Source organism: Maylandia zebra, linkage group LG14 (genome assembly GCF_041146795.1).
Source record: "Maylandia zebra isolate NMK-2024a linkage group LG14, Mzebra_GT3a, whole genome shotgun sequence".
NCBI lineage: Eukaryota > Metazoa > Chordata > Actinopteri > Cichliformes > Cichlidae > Maylandia > Maylandia zebra.
Genome location: NC_135180.1, coordinates 4,752,574 through 4,780,429, shown reverse-complemented (window position 1 = coordinate 4,780,429; position 27,856 = coordinate 4,752,574). Strand labels below are relative to the sequence as shown.

At 38.5% G+C, this 27,856-nt stretch overlaps 1 protein-coding gene across 4 annotated transcripts in view; it reads left to right on the top strand.

The window, feature by feature from the left end:
• Nucleotides 1-25,905, top strand: part of vezf1b (vascular endothelial zinc finger 1b) — a 37,048-nt gene extending 11,143 nt beyond the window's left edge. Inside the window, exons 3-7 of one of the 4 annotated variants that reach the window (XM_004572480.3) lie at nucleotides 11,691-11,760; nucleotides 12,199-12,367; nucleotides 19,471-19,512; nucleotides 20,115-20,180; nucleotides 20,371-25,905. In XM_004572480.3, the coding sequence (XP_004572537.1) occupies nucleotides 11,691-11,760; nucleotides 12,199-12,367; nucleotides 19,471-19,512; nucleotides 20,115-20,180; nucleotides 20,371-20,738 (715 nt within the window). In that variant the 3' untranslated portion in view covers nucleotides 20,739-25,905. The remainder of the gene's footprint in view (nucleotides 1-11,690; nucleotides 11,761-12,198; nucleotides 12,368-19,470; nucleotides 19,513-20,114; nucleotides 20,181-20,370) is intronic. The other 3 variants (XM_004572481.3, XM_004572483.3, XM_004572484.3) reach the window with 3 other exon arrangements.
• The last annotated feature ends 1,951 nt before the right edge of the window (nucleotides 25,906-27,856 follow it).

Sequence of the window (27,856 nt, the reverse complement as noted above, 5' to 3'; positions counted from 1 at the left end):
TATGACGCCCCCTCCACTGTGGTGCATAGAAAACATCTCAGGTTTTTGTCATGCCAATAATGTTGGGAAACCATCAGGACCATCAAGGTTAAAAATAAATAAATAAAAAATAAAAAATTTCTCATCAAAGAATAAATCCCCAAAGGTTGATTCTGTTCATCTGGATGTAGCGTTTTCAGTGGAAGAAATGTTTTGTCACTCATCCAGGTGACTTCTTCAGTCTCAGCTGACTGCAGCTTTCCCCAATCTTAAAAAAACATTACATAATGACTGAAACTAGCACCACTGAAAGAACACTGGGCTCCGAGGTCAGTTCATTCATCATAATTATGCCCACTGATCAAAGACCACTGATCAATTGCCATGAGTACCATTCACAGAGAGTTGAGGAATGGCTGCAATCATAGCATTGTAAGATGGCAAAAAATTTACCCTTAGGCCCCCTCCTCGATTCAGAGATGGTCTTTCCCTTTTCACATAACTGGCCTCCTTGACTCCACGCCTAAACCAGCATTCCTCCTTGTCCAGAATGTGTACATCCTCATTATTGAAAGAGTGTCCACTGGCCTGTAGGTGTAAATAGACTGCAGAGTCCTGGCCTGACGAGATAGCTCTTCTGTGTTCTGTCTATGTTACTCTGTTTGTGACGGGGGAACCGATCCTTGGGGTGGACCAGTTTTTGGCGCAGCGTGTTTTGGGGTTTAAAAGCCACAGAGACGCTGTGTTTAGAAGTTTGAGTTTTGAAACAGTCCTTAGATCAGACCTTACCAAAGTGTGGGGCCATTGGCGCGGTATGAAAAGGGGGGGGGAAACAAACGTTTGGACACTGCTAGCACGGATGGCCACACAAACACAAAGCAGGAGCTGAAGCATAGCTGAATATGTTTCCAAACCAACTTCATTCTAAGCCAAAGACTAGAAAATATGGTGAAGCATATCTTCCCTTTGGTTTCACCTGCACAAGTGCCGAGGTAGGTCTCCCCTTCAGAATTGGTTTTCCCTTCGTCGGGAGCAGCACTGGGATGTTCAAATCACAGACAAACAGTATCCCACATTCTTGATTTTTAGTTCGCAAACACTTCTCATAATAACTAACTACTCCTGACATTTTTCGAGGTTTTAGCTCTTTATACAGTGAAGTTACAGTGGGATACAAATAATATCAGGCTGATCCTGCCACGATTTGTTCACCCTGTCCAAATCACGGACAAACAGTATCCTACAACTGTTTATGTTTTTGAACCCGTTTTGCACAGAGGCGCATTTTTTTTAAAAAAATGTATTGATAGCAATGTTGAATATTATTACACAGGAAAAAAACAACTACACGTAAAATAATTACACCGTGATGCCTCTGCCTTTCTAAATGGAGGGACAGTGACTGCGTGTGTGTATGTAAGCGTGTAAAACTGCAGATATTCAGCTTAACAGTATTTTCTCTATCTGCCATTCTGCAATTCATCTCATGTAAACAATAACGTGGCGCACAGCGTGACGTGAAAAAAGGCACATAACTTTGACATTGCGTGACGAACTCTGTATTCCTCGTCCACACGTAAACGCAAAAAAGGAGTTTTTAAAAAATCTCAGTTTTTGGTGATTCGAAACGCCGTTTGTGTGGACGAAACAGCTGCGTTTTCAAAAATACAGTAGGTGTGGACGTAGCATAAAAGAGTTAGTAGTTTATTTTATTACTACCTGTAATTTATTGCAGTTTACTTGTATTAGCTTAATTGTTTACTAAATGTTTGAGGTGTGAAATAAACAAAATATGGGTGTGTGTGGTTGGAGGATGCGTTAGTGCGTGGGGGGGCGCGAACATTTTTCTTGTAAAACAAAGGGGGGCCTAGCAAAAAGCGTTTGGGAACTACTGCCTTAGATGATAAAAACAGTTCTGAACCAGTCATTTGGAGTGATGCTCTAGCAACACTGAACTGTCAAATATGACACTGAGGTTTCTGATGCTTGATTAAACAGAACAGTCTTAAGCAGCTGATATGCGGCCTAATTTCTGAAATCATATGGTCATGAGCAATAATCAAAGTTCTTTTTTTTTTTTTTTCTTCTTTTTTTTTCTTTTTTTTATTTAACTGGAAGAAGTTGTTTTAACCACTGCTTGATATCTGTCAGGCAATTACTTAAACTAGACAATTTTACAAAACTAAAGAGACTTTGAAAGAAAAGTATAACTGGATGTCATCAGCATAGAGATAATGGGAATTATTATTGTAATGCCTAATGATTTGGCCTGGGGGGTAAATATTGACCAAAAAGAGAATCAGACCCAAGACAGATCCCTGAGGTACCCCACAAGGCAAAACTGTCGTTTCAGACGTCACTTGATTCACAAAAACGGCAAAAGATCTCTCAGATATGACATAAACTATTTTAAAACAAAACCAGTAATCTCAAACAGTCCTTGAGCCTATTAATCATAATACTGTGATCAATGGTATCAAAGGCAGAGGCTAGGTCCAACAGAACCAGAACTGTGTACTCTCCAGTGCAGCCATCACGATGTCACTAGACACTTAAAGTAAAGACGTTTCAGTGGAGTGCAATTTGCTAAAACCAGACTGAAAAATGTCCATAACATTATTTTTCTCCAAGAAATAGTTGTTTTGCTACTGTTTATTTCCCCAACATTTTTAACACAAAAAGCAGTTTGGATATTGGCCTGTAACTGTTTGGAGACTGATCCAAATGAGGTTTGTTTAATATTTGCTCAACAACAGCATGTTTAAAGAAGCTGGGAAGTAAGCCAGTATGAAGAGAAGTATTCATCATTTCCACTAAACAGGGGCCAATTGTCAAAGACACTAATGAAAAATGCAGCAGGTAGGACAACAAGAGGGCGTGAAGTTGGTTTCAAATGACCAAGCAGAGCCCTGATTTACTGTAATGTAACAGGAGCAAAGAAGGACCAAGTATCAAAGGAAAGCAAATTGTAAGCATGATACCGAGCACACTGTGGGGCAATATTAGACTTGATGGCAGTGACCTTATTTGGGAAGTTCTTCCCTCAGTGATGGTGTTGGTGACCGTCCTCACTCAACCTGAGCTATGACATGCTGGCTGACAGGGTCAACACACTGTTTGGCTTCAATGTCAGCTGTTGAGATTTGAGGGAGTACTAAGGCTACGTCCACACTATCTGGAGCATGTACAAACTGATATTAATGTTTTTTAGGGGTGTCAAAATTGAGAGCAATCAAAACAACTGCTATATAATGCACTCCACTATCTTTGTTTAATTGGTCACATGACTGCATCACATGACTGAAATGCATCATCGTTTTAGAAAGTCTGCATTTTCGAGTGTCCACACTGTGATGGGACAGCTCCGTTTTGAAATGTATGCGTTTTCGAGAGCCTTTTCAAAACGCTGCGTTTTTCCTTGGGGGGAAAACGCCGTCTCAGTGTGGACGGGAGGCCAAAATGGAGAGAAAACGATCGGTTTTTGTTTGAAAACGCATTAGTGTGGACGAAGCCTAAGAAAGCGACCTGGATGTCATTCGTGAAACTGTCAGCCAGACTGTTTCACGAATGTGGACAAAGATAACACAAAAGCAAGTTTCATAAAGATGTTCTCTCCTCTGTTTTACCCTCTCAAAGAAAGAGTACCTATATGGCTCTACAGTTTGGTGATATTGTCCTCTGTCAATCCGATCGTTCAGTCTGACGTCACTAGCAGTGTCTGGGCCTAAACTCTGCTGCAGGTCCATATATCAAATGATCACTGTGGCATTACTGAGAGTTAAAACACTGTCTTAAGTCTTTAATCTTTAATAAAATTATCAGCGTTCTGCTCTACCAGGTGTAACAACTGGAAACGGAATTTATGACATTTAACGGAGTTAGAAGTTGGCAGGAAGTTAGCTCGCTAGCTTCCATCGAAATACAATATAGCATGTCCTGACTGCGGCGGTTTGGAAACAAATTCAAACGTTCAGCTCTGTTATCACTTCCAACATAAATGAAGACAGAAAACTAAACAGCAGTGACGTTTGTAGGGTTACTGAAGTTGGGCTAGCTGGTATATAATGATGTGCTACGTGACCGCTAGCGACACAGCTATGTTAGCATAATATAAACAAGCTAACTTTTTTCCACTCGATAAAAGTTAACGTGAGGGTTCTCAGTGGTCAGGAACAAATGTAATCGCATGGCAGGATGCTGTATAAGGACCAAACTTCAGCCAGGAGAACAACTGAGATAATCCATCCACAATACGAGGTTAATCATTCATATACTGCTGCATGGGCTGGGCTGTAGTTACATCGTAAGGTTTTTAAAAACTGAGCTTAAATAAATGATTAGCAGTAATAAACGCCGAGGGAGGTCAACGGTGATCACTGACTTTTTTTAGGAGCTTTTTGAGATTAAATAGAAGAAAATACAAAGCATTAAACATGTTAACAACACAAAAGCCATATTAAGTGCAGACTACTTTAGGCCCAGAAGTAGGATTCGTCACGTCATCGCTTAATAATCGGATACCACGTCCAGTTTACCACTTAAGTTGCTGCTTGCCTTTGGCAGTTCAACCAGGACACAGTGGGTATTTGCAGACTGTTTAGCACTTTCCTGCAAGATATGTGGAGCACCTTCACATCCAGCTTCAGCTTGTACCATCCCAGTACAAAATAATTCATAGCCCAGTGGTTCTCAAATTTTTCACAATGAGTACCACCTCATAAAATACAGTGGAACCCCGGCTTACGAAGACCCCATTTAACAAAAAATTCAAGTTACGAAGGCACTGAACAGCAATATTTTTGCCCGTGGTACGACAAAATGCCTGTGTAACGAAATCCGTTTGCGAAATGTGCTTCACTGTTCCACGTGAAAGACGTATTGTTGTTGCAGTGCGCTATTTCGCGTGCTTTTCGTTTGCAATTAGCCTATCGTAAGGCATAAATATGAGCGAGTTTAAAAAAAAAAAAAAAAAAAAAAGTTAAAATATATCATTGCACAGTGTACATACGTACATTAATTAATGTAAATGTAAGTTTTAGTTTTAATGTTTAGAATTAAATTTCATAATGTTATGTACACATACGTACGTATTAGGGGTGCAACGATACAGAAAATTCACGGTTCGGTTCAGTTCGATACTTTGGTGTCATGGTTCGATATTTTTTTCGATACAAAAAAAATGTTCATGCCTTTTTAATTTGTCATTTATTAAATTTTCACGGCACATTCCGCACCGCATCTCTGTGCGTTCATCATTTGTTTGAAGCCAGCTCACCTCCTGCAACTACTTTTCCGAGAATACGCGCTTCTTTTGTGGTTCGGACTCCTTCTGACATTTGTTTGGAGGTGGAGGAACACCAAAGTAATTGCTTAAAGGAGCTTCTTCGACATCTTTAAGTGGTCTAAACAAATGTCTGTCCTCCTCCTGAAAATCTTATGTACGCAAACACGCGTTGCAACTTCTTATCTTGTGCGCGTTTTTTATTTTGACAGCGAATGCGCACCTGCGGACCACTTATGTGCACCCCTGGTTATTTAGCTTGTCATATTGCAGCCACAGAAATTCTTTTGTCCATGAAACCATAAAGCTGCACTTTCTTTTTGCCTTATAGTCTGATTTGTCATAACTTTTCAGTTTTGTGGTAAGCTTTTCTTTGGCTGTCACTTCTTCACCCTGACCTGTCTTATTTGGCTCAGCAGAACTAAAATATATATCCTGCTGCTTTTACTCACGCACTCACATAACGCTCAGCGATTCTCTGCGCGATCAACCTCTCACATGTTTAAGCTGCGGGAGATTTCACTTGTCATGTTTGCATAGTAAGCTAACGATTAATAAGACGATGTCAGAGGAATTGGTGCGCAAATTATCATCACTCACCAATCAGTGCTGTCGCTCTCTATACGCAGTTCGCGCAATTGCAAAGTGAAAGCAAAAAACAAGCGCAAATTCAAACGCGATTTCAATATGTCACATATTGACAGTGGCTCACTGATGCCAATGACATAATTACCCAGCTAAATTTCCGAAAGAATGCAAAAGCATTGACATATATTTTTCCTTCCTACGATAGCCCGACGGGCAGGGCAGAGATAGATTTTGGTAGCCCGACTGGAAAAATCGCTAGCCCCGGGACGTCGGGCTAGCGATTTTGCGAGCCCTGTATCTGATTGAGGAATCACTCATCTTTGGAAAAGAGAGTTTATTACAGAGAAATGTCTCTTTTCAAAATAAAAGCTATACTATACGCTTTTTCTGGGCTATATTCTCAGCAGCATATTAAACATATCAGGTCCCCATGAGGGAGAATCATGTGCTAAAGCTGTCTAAATGACTCGGGTAAAGTTTGTAGCATGCGTGCTTGTTGTTTTTGTCTGCTTCCACTTGTCTTTGCACTAGGATGATGTCGGCGTAAATGTGCAGTCATATTCGTTGTGTTCCCACTAGTGCTTTCAGCGTAAATCTCGTTGAAATGACGTTAACGCCACAACACGGCAAATCTCCGTTAACGAGCTACCGCGGATCGCCCCGTGTATGGGGCTGGACGGCCAACACGTTAATGAGCTAACTGCGCTAACACACTAGCTCCCACCCATGTAATTGAGCATTGCGTGGCACATCCAACATACTGTTTTACTTTTGTCCATGACGCGCTTACCTTCAGGGTCATACGTCACATGAAAACCCAAATAGTTCCAAACGCCAGATCTGAATGAGGGTGGGGGAGGTTCAATTTGCCATGTTGCAAGGAGAGCTTAACTTCTGTCTCGCTAGCTTGCCCTGCACTCAGTGAATCTGCGTTCGACTACTCCGCCTAGGCTGCACTGTCGAGCGCAGATCCACTGAGCGCTCAACACAGACAGCATCGTCAGAAGCAAAGTTGATAAAATAAATTAAAACTTTTGTATTGTTCGATACGTACCGAATATGCGTACCGATCCGAAAGCACTGTATCGAACGGTTCAATATCGATACGAGTATCGTTGCACCCCGTGTGTGTGTGCGTGTGTGCGTGCGTGCGTGCGCGCATGCATGAAGAACTTCGTCTTCAGCCAGCATCGCCTCACTCAAAAGGCGATGGAAAAAGGTGCTTCAACTTAAAAAAAATTTGACTTACGAAAGACCCTCTGGAACGAATTAATTTCGTAAGTCGGGGTTCCACTGTATATGGCTCTTCAAGTACCACCCTTATCACCAACATTAAAGTACAGTAGTATAGGCCTACTTAACACCACATACAGTTTACACAGACAATTTTATTTCTTATATGAATGTTATTTATTTTAACTGTCATAAACAGGATGTGACAAGTGATAATAATAACTACTGTACTGCACTACAGGTGGGATATCCAATCTTTAAATGATGACCTGATGTAACCTGCTTCTGCGCCCAAGCTACTCTACACTGAATAAAACTGTGTTTTTAACATGTTTTAATGCTTTATATTTTGTTGTATCTAATCTGAACAAGCCCCCCAAAAAAAAAGTCATTGATCATTGTCGGCCTCTCGGTTTTTATCATCATTATTCATTTTAAAGCTCAGTTTTTAAAACCTTACAATGTAACTACAGCCCAGCCCATGCAGCAGTATTGTTCTCCTCACTGAAGTTTGGTCCGTTTACAGCATGCTGCCATGCAATTACATTTGTCCCTAACCATCAGAAATCTTTATCGTGTGGGGGAAAAAGTTAGCGTTCATCCTCCAGCTTCACTGTTTATGTTTTTTATGTTAACCATAGCTGTGTAGCACATCATTATATACCAGTTAGCCCAACTTTAGTAACCCTACAAACGCCAATGCTCTCTCTCAGGCCTCGGTGATGGTACTGCTCTCGAGCTTATGGAGAGGATGCTGTCCTTGTTAGGAACTGATGACACTGGAAAAAACGTTTTCTTTCACTCTATCCAAGGTCACCATGTCTATAATGGCTTCACCTCTTTGCTCTGCGCTGTGTGCAGACCGACTCCACATGAAACAATAACAACATCATCATCAGCTGTTGTGTTATCAGTCTTTTCTTTGAAATACTGGGGCTGCGTGGGCTTAATGTTGTCATGCTTTTTATTCACATGCCTGCTCCTAAATATTTTTTTTTATTGCAGGTATATTTTTAGTTGCAAATGTGGGTGAAACACTTGAATTTACTTGGTAACAACTGAGTGCTACTGAGCCATGTTATAAATGAAGCATGAAAGCAAAACATTTGTGTCGAGGACTTTTTATAATAGTTATTCTAATTCAATGAATTGTTTCAGCCCTAATCTCAGCCTTGCAAAATGTTGTCACAAAACATCAAAGGCTTTGTTTGTTTGTTTAACCTACTAGTTAAAGTGAGCTTAAAAATAAATGTGGTTTAATTAGTTTAATTGTGGTTTAAAAAACGAAAACTGACCAAAACTAGTGTGAGGACTTCATAAGCTCAGCTCTGAGGTTCTCTGACGCTGCTGTCAAAAGTTATAAATGGCCTGTAACACTACCAGTAAGGCCAGGGCTGCCATAATGAATTAATTAAATACGCCATTAAATAATTCATTAAATGTAGCAATAATTATTTACAATCGGAAATAATTAATTACATAAATATTTACGACGCATGTAATTAATTATTGACATATTTAATTAATTATTGACACATTTAATTAAATTATTAACACATTTAAATAATTATTGACAGGTTTAATTAATTAATAATTTATTTATTTAATTCATTTTGGCACTTTTGTCCCCTTCATCTCTCTCCTTGAAATAATTTTATCTGTCAGCCTCACCCATCAAACGAAGTGGGCGGGGTTAACGCTGCCCAAGCAGCTTCTCTAACATTTGATTGGTTGCAAAGTAAGTCAAGACAGGTCAATCCTAGATAATCGATTGCTTGTGTGGACTTGGGGCAGCCAGGTATCCTAGAATGCATTTTAAATCACAGGCAGCAATGGTGGTGGTGTAAAGTTTTAAAATACCCCATTTTTCTGTCACCAACTACACTTTTAATAGTGTTTTAGCCGCTAATGTTGCGGCGTAATCTTCACATGTCTGGTCAGGTTGTCGACATAGAACATGTTTGCAAAAGTGCTCAGATGTTTTCAGCTCTGCTAACAGTCAGCTGACAGAGTGCACCGAGCTCACAGCCCCGGTGTACCAGCTTAACTGTTTTTGTTTTGTTTTTTTTAGTTTGTTTGTTAGTTGTTGATTGATATAGAGAGGGAGAGAGAGAGAGAGAGAGATAAAATTATTTATTTATTTATTTATTTTTTTCTCCTTCCCCGGTCATGTTATGTTTAACTGTCAAAGGCTTGTTACAAACTATGAAACACATGGTGCAGACTTCTGGATGTTAGAAGAAAACTAATACTGCTCATGAATGAGACTAAAGGCAGGAAGGTGTCCTTTAAATTTGTTAATAGGACCTCCCTATTTATATCATAGTTTATGATATAGCACGTGTATTTCAGTTATAGCCTACTTATTTCAGTGTAGTGGTGAACAGTTACACAGCTCACGTGGGCGTTATCTGTAATACTCCTTAACTATAATTTATCCAAGTTAACTTCAGTTGACCATTCAGACAGTTCTTTTGCAATGAAAAACATAAACACCCATGCTGCCGGTAGGTTTCAGCTGTGCCAGCTGTTTACATTACAGCTGCTTATGCAGTAACCATGGTAACAACGGACTCTGAGCGGCTGGATTGACACAGGCCAGACAACAATTTTACATATATGATCTTAAAACAGGACACAGCCATTATCTGTCCTGGCCTCATATCAAATGTGAACGCAGACTGAGTCTATGTTTGACGTTTGCTTTATATCTAATCTTCCTCTCAAACATTTAAATGGCAGCGAGTCTGCAGCTGAGGGAATACAAACTCAAATTGTCGGAACAGGTTTGCTCGTTTCTTGCGTGTATTCATTTGGTGATTTATTAAATGTATAAATGTTATTCTAATCTGCTGCTGAGTCTCTTATGCTGATGAAAATGCAGAAAACACAGATCACAAACACCTGTTCAACTAATCACTTTTATTCCACTTTGATCTGTGACAAACTGACGGTTCATCTCTGTTAGTGTTGCGTTAGACTGCTATATTTTCTTGTTCTTTATGCTGTAGATTTTCACGTCTCTGGAATAGTTGGCATTAATAAGGATGATTTTCTGTTAAATCATATTAATATGACCCGTGACATATTCGTAGATGACAGTTAGATTAGTCAGCCGGGAAACTGGGCTAACTCGGAGAGCTGAAGATATCATGGATATGCTGACCTCGCTCCGTGGTGTACAGGGCCGTTTACCCTCATGATTAATATTCACAATAAAAATATTAGCCGAACATCATGAAGTCTGTATGCGTTTCATAGTGTTGAACAACCTTTGTATAGTTAAAGCCAGCAGTTACTACATGACAGAAACGCCAACGTTATCTCTTTTATGCATTTATACGCAGGTCATGCTGATTACTGAACAAAAACCCAAAGATCAGCTGTTAATTGAATTTATTTCCTCTCTCTCCTCCTTAAACATGTTTTTAATGTTATTTATAATTCAGAATTGGCGACTGAAACACGTAGGACACATAAGAACATCAGGAAATAAAAACCCGATGAATATAACCTCAGTAAAAGAAGTCAGTGTCAGCGGGGGTTATTATAGCTGTGTACCGGGGTCTGCGCTTTGTCGGTGGTAATAACAGCTCGATTGCTTGCGAGGCAAGCGGGTCTGTCCCACGCTTTGCCGTGAGACTGGGCAGACATCTCCGAAATCATCGAAGCACTTTTGCGAAGAGGCTCTATCTTGACAAACCAACCAGACATATGAAGATTAAACCACTACATTCTCGGCTAAAAAAAAAAATATTAAAACGGTATTTGGTGACACACAAACAGGGTTTTTCAAAGTTCAGTTCTGTTAGTTTCCACATGCCGGTTGTTGTGTGGTAAAAACAATGGCCACCAGGCCAAAGCAATGGTTTTGACTCGATCAGCGTTAACCCCGCCCCCTGAGTTTGATGGGTGAGGTTGACAGATAAAATTATTTCATGGTGAGACCTGAAGGAGTCAACTGTGCCAAAATGAATTAATTAAATACACCATTAAATAATTAATTAAATGTGGCAATAATTAATTAAAATGTGAAATAAATAATTAATTAAATGTGTAATTAAGTAATTAATTAATTAATTACATGTGTCGTAAATATTTATGTAATTATTGACACATTTAATTAAATATTGCCACATTTAATAATTTCTTTCACATTTTAATTAATTATTGCCACATTTAATTAAATATTTAATGGTGTATTTAATTAATTCATTATGGCAGTCCTGGTGTTCCATAAGTATCTACCTATTTATGCAGTGTAGGATTTCTCAATCCTAAAATACATAATATTTCATTGTGAGTATTTTACTGATTTTAATTAAATGATAAAACTTCTCAATAAAATTAGGTGATTCGTCCCAGATAGATATTAAGTTTGTGTTACCTTCTTCATAGAAAACCATGCATCTATATTTCTGGCCTCCTGACAAGCAAAATAATGTTTGGAATTGTTTTTGTGATCGGTTTTGTGTTATTTGGGTTTTAGGTAAAGGGAAATCTAATAGTATAAGGGATTCTTGGGTTAAAACTTAGCCTGGATTTTTCAGTTACTGTAACTACCACATTACCCAGCCTTAAATTGGTATGTATATATCTCACCTTTCAGACCTGATCATCTAAGCTGTCATGTCAAGCACGTCCATTCCTCAGAGAGGCCATTTAAGTGCCAAGTAACGGTAAGAGTTGTGACTGGGTCTCTTGCTTTCATGTTTATTTTAAGTTTACATTGTGTGTCTTCATCACAGGCCAATAAAGGGCAGTTTTGTTTAGAGATTAGCTGCCACTCAGAAACTGTTAATTTCCATTTGTATCATGTCTTATGGTTACTTTGTATATTATAATATCTGAGTTCTCTGTGCTTCAAATATGCATTTTCTGAAATGTAGTGGCTGGTAGTCCATGGTTTTTGGCAAAACACATTTGTGATCAGTCATGCTGCTCATGAAAGTAACATGAACAATCTTGAGGTTGATCACAGAAAATGGCAACCAATGCAGCACAAGCTGCACTAGTTATCTAGAGTGTCCTTTTTGCAAAGTGTTTTGTTAATGAAGTGAAACTACAATACAAGTTGAAAAAGAAAAATTGATTTCCTGATTTCTCATTTTTCTCAGGCTTGTACGTCTGCTTTTGCTACCAAAGACCGCCTGCGATCTCACATGATCAGACATGAAGGCAAAGTGACCTGCAACATCTGTGGCAAAATGCTAAGTGCTGCCTACATCACAAGTCACCTCAAGACCCATGGGCAAGCTAGCTTCAACAGCCCATGTAACAATAAAGGTAGGTGCATATCTCCTTCCCTTATTTGCTCACTTTTGCATTTGCAATAATATTGCTGCGGTAATGATTACAGATATGGAGCATTTAGACGGACAACGTGGCTCCAATTCCTCTCAAAATGAAGTCAAAATTACCTTTTTGTGGGGGCTGCCATATTGCACTTTTGGAGCCCAAGTATGAACAGTAGTGACTTGAAGTGGAGTTGCTGCATCACACTCCCACCCACACACCCGCTGGACGAAACCGCGAACAAACCCGCCTACACTTTTTATATAGCCCAGCTGCTCCAATTTTGAGGATATCTGCTGATGGGTTTACCACGACTGATGGTTCGTTAAATGAAGGTGAATACAACCATGTTGCTATAATTTAAAAAGACACAGCTTAACATCTTATAGTTCTACAACATCTGGCATCACTCTGTAGCCCCTATTGTTAATGTGTTAGCTAGATTAGCCTTTAGTGTATGCACTGTGTTAGAGGCTTGTTGCTAGCTAATTAGTGATGCTACACGCCTATGTTACTTTCATAGACTTGGTTTGAATGATACAGCACTACTTAGATTTTTAAATATTGTCCTTTGAGATTTTAACGTAAGCCTGAGGATGATATAAAAATGAAGATTTAAGCAGTTTTAGATCCATAGCACTCACAGAGCACTCTGCAGTCTGGTATCATGGAAACTTTAAAATAAAATATTAGATTTTAAAAACACAGCAGTGGAAGGTTAATAGAAGTGTAATTTGTTCTTTTCATTTAATACCAGGATCCAGAGTTCACCTTATTACTCACAGACACATTTCACCAGGGGAAAATGAGTGAAGGATACCATCAGGACCAAGCTAGGTGTTGTGGAGCCAGAGGTTTCCAGAAACTTTCTCCCTTTCTTTCATCACTGCTGTCCTATGCCAGATTTTCGGTTGTCCCACTGAGAGAGACATTATTTCAGAAACATCAGGAGGAATGAAGCAGGACTCATTATCTTCACTAGCAGCTCCCTCAGAGGGATATCTTCTTCAGATCTCCATCGTAGACCCATCACAGAACATCTTTAAACCCAGCACTTCATAAACAATGTGATGGCGACCTTTGCCTTGTGTAATGTTAGCAGTAGTGCACATCATCCTCAGATAAAGCACAGAGGACCTGGACTTTGACATAACAATGTTGTATTCAGTCCAGTAGAAACATATTAAAATTTAAAATACACATTATTGTCTCTTGTTACTCTTGTATGAATGGCTCTTAATTAATTTATGATAAATAACACACTATTAGCAAAACACAGTGTGAAAGTTTTTAGTTCAATATACAAGTAAAGACCTTTGACGTTCCAAATCATGTCCTTTTCATGCAGCTGACTACAGTCAGTGTTAAAAGCAGAGGCTGTGCAGATCTGAGATCAGCAGGTTTCTGCTGAGTTACTGCTTATGCTCCTGTATAGTGAGACCAGTCACCTGGATGTTAGACTTTTATCAATAAAACGGCTGCAGCCTTCACTGACAGCATCTCATGTGGTACTTTTTAGTCTTAGTACTGTTTTCATCAGTTAATTTTGGAGTTACTACAAAGAGTGAATATATAGGATCATTTGTCTGTTGCCACTTGGGGGTGCTGAGGTCGGAATCTCAGGGCAGCATCTGTAATCACAGAGAAAAGAATCCTTGCAAACAATGAAATGTTTATTTCATTTCAAACCCATCCAACCCACCCTCTGTTTGGATAGTTAAATTTGTGATTGACATGACATTGGCCAATCAGATGAAAGGAAGAAAAACAGGGTCAAAATTCGTATTTGTAACTTGAAACTTGAGTGCAGAGTTTCACAAGTATTTTTGGGCTAAGTCCACACACAAATCTTTTTTACACGCACACAAATTCTTTTTACACATACAAATCCTAATTTACAAGTACAAAACTGATTTACAAGTACTAAATAATTTCCCCCAGGGATCAATAAAGTATTCTGATTCTGATTCTGATTAAATATTTATGACCACAATTTGAGCCCATAGAGTTTGAAATCCTTTTTGTAACCATGTCTCTTACAGGTGCCATTTGTGGTCCTTATACACACACAGTACGGTAATATTACGTTGAAGCAGAGTACGTATTACTCCGCGAGGCTCCTCGGTAGCCGTAATGCTCCGACAATCCATCAAGCAGTGCAGCTTCGTAGCTTACCAAAGTCGTACCAAAAAATTTTTTGAAAGGTTTCTGAGCGCTGTGTACCACAAAATCAGTTCGCGGTTAGTAAGCACAACCAGAATTCATACATATGGCACACTGTCGGTCTTTGAGAAAATGAAAGGATTTTAGGCGTCAACGCGTTAGCGCAGCTCGTTGATGCCGTCCAGCCCTACGCGCAGGGTCATCTACGGTAACTCATTATCAGAGATTTGCCCCGTTAATGCAGCTATGGCGTTAATGTCACGCTGACAGCACTAAAACGGTAATCTCCAAATCTTTTCTTTTTACCGACCAGCTCCTCTTTGATAGCTGCTGTGTCCATCTTGTCGTTGCCTGCAGGTGAAGTGATGGGGGAGTGGGAGTTGTGTTCAGTGAAGGAGAGAGCCGAGGCAGAGTAACGTTGCGTAGAGACAAAAGTGGGCGAAAGAGAGGCAAACTTGCGGTTCCACAAGTATAATTATAACATAACATAGACTATATCATACAAACGATATTGTCACATCTCAAATCTCGTATAAAAATATATCGATATATTTAAAAACTTGATATATCGCCCAGTCCTAATATCACAGTATAATTTGAAGCAAGTGCGGTAATGATATATATCACGATATATTCTTTTCTTCTGTAGAACGTATTTTACACACTATAAGGCACACTTAAAATCCTTTAATTTTTTCAAAAATCGACAATGTGCACAGAAATCTGTCTTTAGTACGACTTTGGTAAGCTATGAAGCCGCACCGCTTGATGGATTGTCGGAGCATTACAGCTGCCGTAGTCAGGAGCCTTGCGGAGTAATCTGGGTCCAAAACTCTGTCAGCTTCAGGTCCCAAAGTCAAACGAACACTACGGCATTACTGAGAGTTAACAACTGTCTAAATTCTTTCATCTTTAATAAAATGATCAGCGTTGCTGCTTTACCAGGTGTAACAATTAAGTTTAACATCCAGGCATCCATGAAGACAGAATTTATTAAATTCAACGCAGTTAAAGTTAGCAGGAAGTTAGCTCGCTAGTTTCCACCTAAACATGATATAGCATGTTCTGACTGAGAGATTTCTGAAAAAATTAAACGTACTGCTCTGCTATCACTTCCAACATGAAGTGGAATGAAGACAGAAAACTAAACCGCAGTGACGTTTGTAGGGTTACTGAAGTTTGACTAGCAGTGATGTCCTACGTGATCGCTAGCAAAACAGCTATGTTAGCATAACATTAGCAAAGTGAAGCTGAAGGATGAACGCAAACTTCTTTCTACTCGATAAAAGTTAACGTGAGGGTTTCTGGTGGTTAGGGACAAATGCAATTGCATGGCAGGATGCTATAAACGGACCAAAATTCAGTCAGGAGAACAACTGAGATAATCCATCCACAATACGAGGTTAGTCATTAATATACTGCAACAACATGGGAACAGAGCAGCTGCGAGAGAATTCAGCATTAATGAATCAATGGTATGGAAGTGGAGGAAGCACCGTTTTTGGCTTTCCCCATATTCCAAAAGTGCTTTGACTCTTTGCTATTACTGTCACCCGGCATAATTTGCAGATAATGTTGTTTGCAGCCGCTGCAATGCTTTCGACCAAAACAGGCGCAACTTGATGACACCATCAACATGCGCTATCGCGATAGAGCGGTATAGTCAAAATCTCTACCGTTGGCCCAATTTATATAATTTCTACCGTATACCGTTTATACCGCCCACCCTTAGTAGCCTGTGACAAAAACACATAATTTGTTCCCAGTTCTCCAGTTGAATCTTTGAAAAAATGCCAAACATAGCAGTTTGACAGCTAGAAGATACTATTTTTTTCTTTTCTTTTCTTTTTTTTAATGAATACACTTTACATACTTAAAAATGCATCATTATAAGATTATTACCTAACACGAGACCTGAAAGATGCATCTGGCTCTTCAGCTGATCATTCCATCTATCCATCTATTATTCACTGAAGCTTCATCAGAAATGGTCTAATTTGAAGGGTAACTTTTCTTTAACTATTCTTAAGAAAGGGGAAACGGGAAAGGTGGAGGTATGCTAAATTACACAAGAACTGGACTAATAATTAGTGACATCAGGTCTTGTGAAGTGATACACAATTTCAGATTTTTGGTTTAATTTGTCATCAGTATGTAGAGTGGAGGTCAGGAGTGATAGTCTAATGCAATCTTTACCACAAGGTGGAGGCACTGTTATGGTTTGCAGCTCCATTTCAGCCATTGGTATTGGGGATCTTATCAAAATGAAGAGAATTATAAATGTTGAAAAGTACTGAGAGATTTCGATCCACCGTGCATTACCATCTAAAAACGTATTTGATTGGAAATGGCTTCTCTCATTCTTCAACAATGATGCCAGAATAGACTGCCAGTCCTTTTGGCATCATTGCTTAAGCATACTTCAATTGAAAAACAGACACAGTTATGGATTGACCTCCCCAGAGCCTGGACCTCAACTTTAATTTGACTGTGGTATCATCTTGACAGAGAAAAGAACAAAAGGCAGCCAACGGCCAACAATATTCCTGAAGACTACTTAAAGAAATTTAAAGAAAGCTTGCCTAAGAGAGTTCAGGCTGTGTTAAACTGTAAAGGTAGCAATATTGACTTGTATATTGACTTTCAAGCCTGTTAAAATTGTAAAAACTTATATACTGTATTTCCATTTATTTTCTTGCATTTAAAAAATGACTACACCCATTTCCAGTTTTCCTGGAAAGTCATAAAGAAATGAAAGCTGGCTCAAGACATTTGCACTGTACTGTATACTTGAAATAGTCTTTAATGATTTTTTTTGTTTTCTTGTGAGATAATGGACTCCACAGAACTGTACAATATCATGTTTTAATTATATTTTCTTACTGTGGTTGTGCAGGTTTAAGTGCTGGTGGAATTTGAGATCACCTTTTTTTTTGTTTGTTTGTTTGTTTACATGTTTCTTATAAGTAATCCCTAACTACTAAACTGCACACATCACATGAAAGGGCAAATGTTAGAAGTTGGACAGTTTAGGTGATGTCTACAAAGCGTGTGGATTATAAAGGAAAGCTTTCAGAGGAAAACCTGGTCTTATTAGGGGAAATAGCATATCTCTAACCTTAGATGGTAGGTTTCATTTCTAGATATTTATAGTATTTATTAAAGCTTCCAAAATGTGACCACCCAGATTTCCAAAATCCTATCCCAAAGACTGTCTGCTCGTAGACCAACGAAGTGTCTCAAAGAAACCTGCTTCCAGGAGAAAAAAATGTTGGTGTAAATGTATCAACACCAATTGAGAAATGTTACATAATAGGAAAGTTTTTAGGATAAAAATTTGACCTTGTATTTTCACATTTTTACTTTTAAGATGTTTTCACTTGTGTTTTAAATTTACAGTTACCTAAAAGTAAAAAGAAAAAAATTTTTTTTTGTGGTAAACATGTTGCAAAACCTGCTGAACGAGCAGTTTATTACAAAGCAGAGGACCAAGATGTCTCATTCTCAGCTGTCCTGTGTCCACCACATGGATTTGTAACCACAAAGCACCTGTGATTCATGAGCAAATCACTGCAGACACAAAATCCCTCATTCTTTCAACCAGCAAAAATGAAGTTGAAAGAGAATTTTGTATATCTGCAACTGCTAACGAGTTATCCAGCATAAATGCAGTGACCAGTATGCTTCTGTGACATTAGTATTTGCTCAGATATTTGGCAAGCGTTCAGTCCACATGCCAGCAGTGTCTTCTCACTTAGTTTCTACCAGCATTGTCAGTTAAAGAGGACTGTTAGTTAGTTCAATTTTATTTATATAGGGCCAAATCAGCCTCAAGCGCTTTATATTGTAAGGTAAAGACGCTTAATGGACCCAGCAATTAAATTACCTCTTTGAGTGAACATTTGTCAACAGTGGGAAGGAAAGGGCAGAAACCAGTTGGGTGTGATGGGAGGAAAACAACATAAAGACACACTGTGGAAGAGAGACAGATATTATTGATAACTACTGATTTAATGCAGAATGCTGAGTGAAAAAGGTGAGTGAAGAAGAAATGGTACTGGTCTCCAGCACCATTGGCTTATTGCAGCATAACTAAGGGAGGATTCAGGGTCACCTGGTCCAGCCCTAACTATATGCTTTAGCAAAAAGGAAAGTTTTAAGCCAAATCTTAAAAGTAGAGACTGTGTCTGTCTCCCAAATCCAAATTAAACTGGTTCCACAGAAGAGGAGCCTGAAAGGTGAAGGCTCTGACTTCCATTGTACTTTTAAATACTTACTGATCCATTTAGAAAATCTTTCTTTACTTCTACTTTCTATGGACAGAATAAAGGTGTACAAGCATGCACCATGTGTGTATTGTAGTAACAAAATTCAGTGTAGGTTTGAAGTAACTGGGTCAAATGAGAGACAAGCCATGATTTAAATGTCAACCTACACATTTTTCAATATTTTTGTTCTGTAACTGTAAATTTAAAACACAAGTGTGGGGAAAAAAATACAAGTAAATATGAATGTTTTGTACACGTTTCCAAATTTTATTCTAGAAGCACTGACATTCTTGCAACATATTTAACTTGATACCATGAGTCATACTGTCAGAATCCTCGAAGCACAGGCCAAGATGGAGGAATGTTACCCTCTTTAGCCCTAGCTAATCAATCACCCAAAGACCCAGACATTTATAATTTATTTGAAAATCATATATTTGGCCTTGCTTACCCTAATAGAAAAAAAAACGCACACACAAAGTTTAATTTGAGAGACTAACATTTTGGTTTTATTTTATACTAGAAAGGCTAAAACCCTGGTCGAGGTGTTGTACCCCATTCCCACCTACACACAACTTGACTAATTGATCAAGTTGATTCCAAGAATAATGGCAGTGCTCCCCTTGTTTATGTAACCCAATATGTGTCTGTATTTCTGAATAGGCATAAGTGACTGGCAGTGGAACCACTCAGGGCCACGAAAAGGTAATCCCGTAGCAGAAATAGCAGAAATCCCTAATTATTTAAGCATAACCTCTGCAAAACATTAGTGGCCAGTTTTAATTCATGTTGTACCATGTCACCTAAGTACAAAGAGATTTTTTTTTTTCTTGAAGCACTGGTACAGTTGAGGCTATTCTCATGTGTAGATAATAGATATTTTGCTAATGTAAGGTTAAATTTCATGAAGCAGGATCAGTAGATCAATTAAATTAACCACAAAAAGGACCATAGCACTCGGGGTAGATGTGCACTCCTTTACATTTCATCACAGGCCATCTGCTATTACCGAGCTGTCATTTCTGTCTGGACTTCGAAATTTAGATTTTCTTTTTGAGAACGGATCACAAATGACCCAGCAATGTGCCAATTATCTGTGGGCAAGAGTGAAACTAGTCAGTGATCCTAAGCTTACCTAGGCCTGCTAATTACTGGTCTAAGACCTACACTGCAGTGTGTGTCCAACCTTAGGAATATGCAGAACTTAAGATGTCCTTAATATGTTTCTGTTTAAATTTTTTAATTATAACATTAACAATAATTAACTGGTTAGTCTATTGATCCTGCTTTTTGAATTTACCCCTCAGGTGAGTTGACGGTAGGAGAGATTTTAAATAACTCCTTCCAAGTCCTAATTGACAACTCTCATAAAGGTAGGTTTCTTCAAATATATTACCACAGTTGACACTATGTGATAATGATGTATTGATATTTTCAGTCACCCACAGCCGAGGAGCTGAGAGGGCTGTTGTCTCCTTGTTTTGAAAGGGTAATATGTATCTATAAGGCTGACCAGCCCTAAATGTGTTTTTTGTTTGTTTGTTTTTTTCTTTTCTAATACAGATGCCAACAACTTACACAACAGCTCTGCGGCTACGACACCTGTCACCAACTCTGCAGCCAACACCTCTGCTGTGAACCGCAGTGTCAATTCCAGCAATGCTGTTACCATCACAGCTCAGATTAATACTGCCACCAGCACCGTTAACATTACATCGCCAGTTAACCTGCAGCACCCTGTCACCATCACTGGCCCTGTGAACCTGACCTCTGTTGGAATCCCTACAACAGCACACATGAATATTGCCCACCCGGTAGCTATCACCACTCCTATGCCCATGAATATAACTGGGCCACTCAATATTGCTATGAGGCCCATGGAGTCTATGCCTTTTCTTTCCCAGGTTCTGCCATCCTCCCCTCCTTGGTAGATCTTTTGTTCCTCATGTAACAGTTAGTGATGTTTTAACTGCCTAATAACGGACAAAGCCATTAGATATTAGTAAAATCTCCCTCTAAATGAGTTGATAGTGTACTGGGCATAAAAAGGTGAACTAATGTGTCACGTAGATGGTAACCAATGATTGTTACTTACAGAGGTCAGCATTATTACAACATTATGTGGTAATTATGAATTTTATTTTTAGTTAATACAGAAAATACATATTTTTGTAACTTAGCAATGGTCAGAAATTAATTAATCAGAGTACTAGCATGTACATAAATTGTTCTTTTATAGAATATATATGCATTTTGTTTTATGCATTTTACCTTAGGACATTAGTAGAAATGTTTTAATAGGGGAAGACTTTGTTGATTGTGAGTTGTTTGTTTTGTTTTTTTGTTTGTTTGGGTTTTTTTGCCTAATTCAGTGAACCTGAAAAACCACAGTCCTACATCATATTGATGCAAAATCTGTAAATCCAATAATATGTCCAATAATATTGATAAATAGTTGTCAAACCTATTAGTTGGATCCCTGAAGGCAGAGCCAGTCTTACATGTCCATGTTTTAAAGAGCTGTCATTGCTTGCTTTCAACGTCACGAATGAGCTCTCATGCTCAGGTAATTCCAATTTGTTACATCGTCATCATTTAACCAGATAACATGTGATTTCATAGTTTGGGAGAAGTGGAAATAGGTTTAAGCCAAAGAATTTTATAAATGTAATTTTGCCCATGAATGATATTTTCAAAAAGAAGTGGGGGAATCTTTTAACCAGTATGGAGATTTTTTTTTTTTCATCTGAAAACCAGAGAGAATAAATTGTTGCCTTTAAAGAGACTAACACAGTAGATGCTAACGTGTCCTGGTCATCACACGATTACGCTCAAATGTTTCCAGGACCCAGTATATTGCTCAAATATGAATTCTACTTTTTGTACCATTTTAATGTTTGATAATGCTAATATTGATGTATTAGTCAATTGTATTACTCACAGTTGATCATGTGAACAGTTTTAATTACACCTATAGACTCAAACCAAAAAGTAGGTTCTTTCACTTAAACATGGTTTTAAATTATTGGGCAGTTATTACACTTCCAGCTGTTCCATGTTAAACTACTTTGTATTTGCATTTTACCCTTTTACAAATATGTATAATTTTACTGTAATGGTTGACATTGAGCAAACTCAGTGCAGGAGTCTTTACCGTAAACGCAATATACTGTAGGGAGGCAAACCATTTAAGATCGTTATTGTCAAGTTATTTGACAAGACACTGTTGATCTTATCAGAGTGAGAAGTAAAAATTATATTGTGCAACTGGACATCTTAAAATATGGATAATGTGTGATGCTATACTGATATTTAGGAAATGTCTTAATATTTGTGTTGCTTCTTCTTTTCTTTTTTTTTTGTCCTTTTTAGCTGATTTTTATTTTAGTGGACTTCTCAGTATTTTATATTTGATATGTTTTAAAGTTAAAACAAGATATGTTTATTTGGAGTATGTTTTGATAAATTTTGCGCCCCTCCCCAGTAGAATTTCTACAGCTAAAGTTGCTGGAAGCACAATCATTCCTTACTGCTGGAGACAAGTTTATGTGGAACTAAGTTTGGAGGGGTTGTATTATTTTGTATTTGAACGTGACAGGTGAAAGTATTGCTTCCTGAAAAATGTCACTTAGGCTTTGCCTGTTAAAATCCTGGTATTATCAAAAGTCAAACATTAAATTTAGCTTTTTTTAAGACTTTTTAAACGTGAAAGCCAAAAGAGAAGACATTAAATTTAAGTGGCGCAGTCCCAAAGTTTCTGTGGTGTGTTCAGTTGGTTAGATTTTTAATTTAGCAGATAGTGGATCCCATCACTGTCCATCATTTGTGTCAACATGTCAGACATTTTACACTGACCTTTTTTCTTTTTCTTTCCTTTCAAACCAATAATGTAAAACACTATTTTATTGCCTTTACCCATGGTAGATAAAGCCTTTCTATTAACTACATGTTATTGGTGCAAAAACTTCATCAACACTGATGTGGCCGTCCAGCCTGGAGAGAAAGGAGAATAAGGAGTCTTATACATAAGCCTGGTGTCACTTTATTTTTATTATGAGAAAAATCCCACTAAAAAGGAAAACATGTTTTACTTGCTGCAGTTTTTATACAGCTGCAAATGTCCAAAAACATTTGGACGCACTCACAATTTTTTAAATTTTGCCCTTTGTACACCATCTCACTGGATTTTAAGACAAATAATTAGGATGTGATTAAAATGCAGACTTTCAATTTTAATTTAAGAGGTTTTACATACATTCTGTATTAACTATTATGAATTACAGCAGCTTTTTTTACAGGCCCCAATTAGACAGCTGACAAACAGTTTCATGGCAAAGTGACACCTCTTCTTTGATTATTTTTAGCTGGTAAATTATCTGGACATCATTACAAATGTTGAATTTGCATGTGGTAGTTATTAACCTCAATATGAGTGGGAGTCAAACCATTGGTTACACTCAAGAAAAAGAAGACCAGGTTAGAAAACATTTTGGTTTTGTCTTGGACAAATAAAACCAATGTTATCATTTACCAGAATAGTAGGAAGAGATCCGAAGCATACTACATAATTTGTCAAACAAAGCCTTGGCACGGGCATGTACGGCTTCCACAAATGTTTATTGATGACGTGGCTTCTGATGGGATTAGTAGGATGAATTCTGAAGTGTACAACTATACTTTCTGTTTCTATTAATGGCAAATAGATAAGGTTGCAAGGTAGACTGCAAAACCAGCCCAAGAGAAAAAGAAGTGAGATATGTTCATTGGCCAAACCAGTCACCTGGTGTCAATTCATATTTTCAGTTAGTAAAGACAAAACTGGAGACCTAGGCAGATGTCCACATCTTGGTGATGTCCATGGGTTGAAGACTTCCAGCAGTCATTGACTGCAAACGATAATCATTTTTATTACCGTTGCTAAACATTAGTAAACAGATAAAGCAATACTTTTGCTAAACTATTGACTTAAGGCAGAAAATGTCCATCTTAATCACATCTTGGTTATTTTTTTTAATTTAATTATATTGGTTTTTAATTTTTTGGTTTCAAAATTAAAATTGCCAGTGTGGTGCTTTAAGCGCAACATAATAAAAATGTTATTCAAATGCTTGTGGATTTAACTATACCTTATCCCTCCAATACGGAATACTGAGTGTTGTCTGTCATCTAAGATTACCAAAATAGGAAAATGGTCATAGTACAAAGTTATCTACATGTTGTCCACTCCAAACGGTGCTACTAATTAGAGCTTGAACATGAAGCCATTAATTACTTCTAGAATAATCCCCAGTGCAATAGTATAGTAGGACATTAGGTCTTGCTTGTATTTCCATTAGCCGTGGCACAGTGTTAGTAATATCAAACTATAGCAGCACAGATCAAACCTGTCAGCAGAGAAATGTTCTCGATGTTTGTAATTTGTTTAGGAAAGTTATCTGTTGCTAGAAAGAGAGAAATAAACTACAGCCTTATTCTGTGTAAAAGAGTTTTCTCTGTAGGTTTCATATGCTTCCTTATTTTATTTATTTTATTGTTGTTGTTATTGTTTTCTTGTCACTCTAGCAACCTAGATAATTGGGATAATTAATAAAGAACATTTGCCTAGGTGTAAACAAAAGATCAAGATGCTAAAGGATGGGTGTTGTGTTACTGATGTTATTACTTAGTGGTTTTGACAATTTGCAACCATGTGCATGCAGCATCCACTAAGTTGCCCTTAGAAGTTACAGGCTCATGACTCTAAATGTTTACATACCTTTTCCTGCTGTTTCAGCCATTTAATTTTCATTTGTGCCCCCTTCAGTTGAGACTTGTGAGCTTGCACATATTCTGCTGCTCTCTTGGGCAGGAATAGGTTTACAGAGCACATTACATCTGGAGATGTCTGCTTGATTGTTTGAAAGGGTGAACATGTTTCCTGGCTGTGAGTGTCTTGAGCAACATGAATATACAGTTTTTTGATACTTGGATTTTGTAGTTTTTTACCCTTTTACAGTGTAGGAACTCCGTAGCACCTGCAGTAAATGGTAAGATATAGGGACTACAGGACAATGGTACATAGAGGGGCATTCCAGTTTGGTGTAACTGGACAATGACTGTCAGTCCCACTTCACCTGGCTCATCTGTATGTTGTCAACTCAGTTGTTTAGCTCATTAATTTCATTTTATGTATGCTAACAGTCCACAAGGGAAGGTGCTTTTAATTTTAAATGGCATTATTTGTTGAAAATATATTTCCTGGTTCTTTTGTTTGTTTGTTTGTTTGTTTGTTTGTTTGTTTGTTTGTTTGTTTGTTTGTTTTTATGTTGCCTGTGGATGATGAATTGATTAGAAGGTAATTAGAAGGGTGAAGACTTTTTATAAAAACACTAAAAAAAAAAAAAAAACATACAGGATGAAAGCTTAGTATGTGGTGTCATTTGTCCTTCTTTAGTGGCTGGTTAACAAGTGTGCCTAAAATACTTTACAAGACTTTTCTCACACATTGATACTTCCTCTTCTAGTTAAGCTGTGCAAGAGAATAGCCTTGTGAAGGAATCCTTCATTAGTTCAAATGGCCTAGGGTCCTGCATGGCCAGTTTTTGGCTTTGTTCTTTAAAGCTAACAATAATGAACTTAATGTTTTCTACTTAAGGACTAATCTTGAAACGCAAAGTGATTGATCTTTAAAAGCGCATGCTCCTGTTAACGTATCATTGACATTTCTCTGTGTGGTTTCACTTTGTAATCCAGCCTAATATGAAAAACAATTTGTTTGGCCAAATAATTATTTGAGTTTTGTTTTGTTTTTTGGTGAAGTTTGTAATTTGGCAGATGTGAAGGCAAATGAATGTATATCTTTGTATAAACCATTTAGTTCAGAAGACATGCTAGTTATGACACACAAGGAAAAAAAACTTTTATAAATCCTTTTTGTATTAGAACATTAACAGTGGTAATTTTTGTATATATGAAGATTAGGCTTTCTGATTAGCAGAAAGGTAAAACATTCCTACATTTTTTTAAATGTATGTCCATTGAGAATAATTATGTAAACATATTTCCAATGTTTTATGTGCCTTTTATTTTAATTTGTTTAAATAAAAGAAAAGAATCAAACTTGTTTGTGGACCGTCTGATACAGAGGAATTTCAGTGCTCATTCAAGATAAATTTCTGGAGTGATGCAGATCATCTAGATGCGAGAAGTTGTAGTGACTAATAATTTTTGTTGCTTTTACTAGATTTAGTTGAGATTTCTGAAAGGTTATCTTTGTCGCCCACAACACAAATAAATAGCAGAAAATGAGTAGATGGAGTCGCTGATCTTTTGCAGTGGAGTGGCTGCTTTGAACTCCCGCTAATCCTAACCCACCAGACAGGTGTCTGCACTCATCATAATTTTGTCAACATGAAACTGTTCAGTAAATCTTGGCATCGTTATTATTCTTCACACAAACCTTTCTGTGATGTGAGGATTGCCAGCCTAACTACAGCTCACACTTTATGTTATCTGCACTCAGACTGGATGTTAGTCCACGCATGCTACACTGTCACTTTGACAGTCCAGCCGGATGAACCTGTGACACAGCTGCATTCTGAGCATATTTCAGATCAACACTTCCTGTTTCATGTTTAACACATCAGACTCTGCAGCTGTCAATGTCAACATCCAGAGCCTTCAGGAACTCATGGCAAACCTTATTCACCCCAGGGCCTCTGCCACCAAGAAGTTGTTCAATTGCCTCATTGGCCTCACCCCCCTGTGATGGACAAGTCATCCCCCTCTGCTTCCTCTATAGAAGATAAGGAGGTCCTCCAAGTATTCCTTTCAACACCTGACAATATTCTCAGTTAAGGTCAGCAGCGCCCCACTGTACACAGATCAGGCTTTCCTCTCCTGAGTTGCCTGACGGCTTGCCTCATACTCTTTGAGGAATGAGGCTACGCATTATTATAATGGTGATTTTTCTTTTACAAACAACTCATGAGAATTTCAAGCTGTTTTTAACACCGACACTGGTCTCTCAATCTCCCGTTGGGTAGTTGTGAGTTTCTCCATGATGTTATTTACCTTCAGTTCCGTGGTCTTTTCAGTCTTTTGCTCACAGAGCAGATTCTGAGACCTCACGACCGCAGCCAGCTGATCCGCGATGTAATCCAGCTTCCGCCCAGAGGTGTTGTTCCAAGTGGATTCTTCCCTGATGTAATTCAATATACGCTCAGAGGTGTTATTCTGAGCCTTGACTGCAGCCGTTAGCTCCTCCAAGCTCTTAACCATGCTGCATTCAGTGAGCCCATTCTGAGAAGCCGCACCTCGTCCCATCATTTCAATCCCAGCGGGCAGCCTTGGGGGGGGGGGGGGGGTTTGAACAGCCGGTTCCGCTTTCTTAATTCTCCGATAAGCCAGGGCCAAGCCAGCTCCGATCAGCAAGAACCCTGTTATCATGGTTCCGAATAGGTAGATATCTTCAGCGTCCTCGATCGACAGTCCCGCCAGGCACACGATCCTCCATGTCTGTCACCCGTCCATCGTGTATCCGGCAGGGAAAGTCCCTCCAGGGCACTCGGGCTCTCCCGAGCCCAAACTTCTCATTGACAAAAGGGTGTCAATAGCATTCAGAGACCAGTTGATCAAATCGTATTCACTATAGCTACTGTACATTATCTCTTACACTTTAAAGTATTATTAGAATAAATTATTATTATTATTATTATTATCATGATTAATATTATTCTTATTCTTATTATTAGCTGTATAAAGTGATACATTAAGACTGCAGCTTTGACATTTCTGATGTGTACCTGGAGTAGGTGCTGATCCAAACTTTACTGTGTCGTGCTCCTGGCTGCCTCTAGATGGTGCATCTGTGAAGGAACTGCTGGCGATTGAGAAGGAGGGCTTTTCATCGGTGCTCACACACTCCTCCTGGGGCTCTGTCTGGCTCCTGTGGTTCTGTTGGCCACTGTGGGGCCATATCGTGGGGGCAGTGGGGCAGTTCTGTTGGGCACATGCATTTACAGTGCTCTCGGGTTCCTTCTTAACCGTTTCTATCCATTGGCTCTGGGAG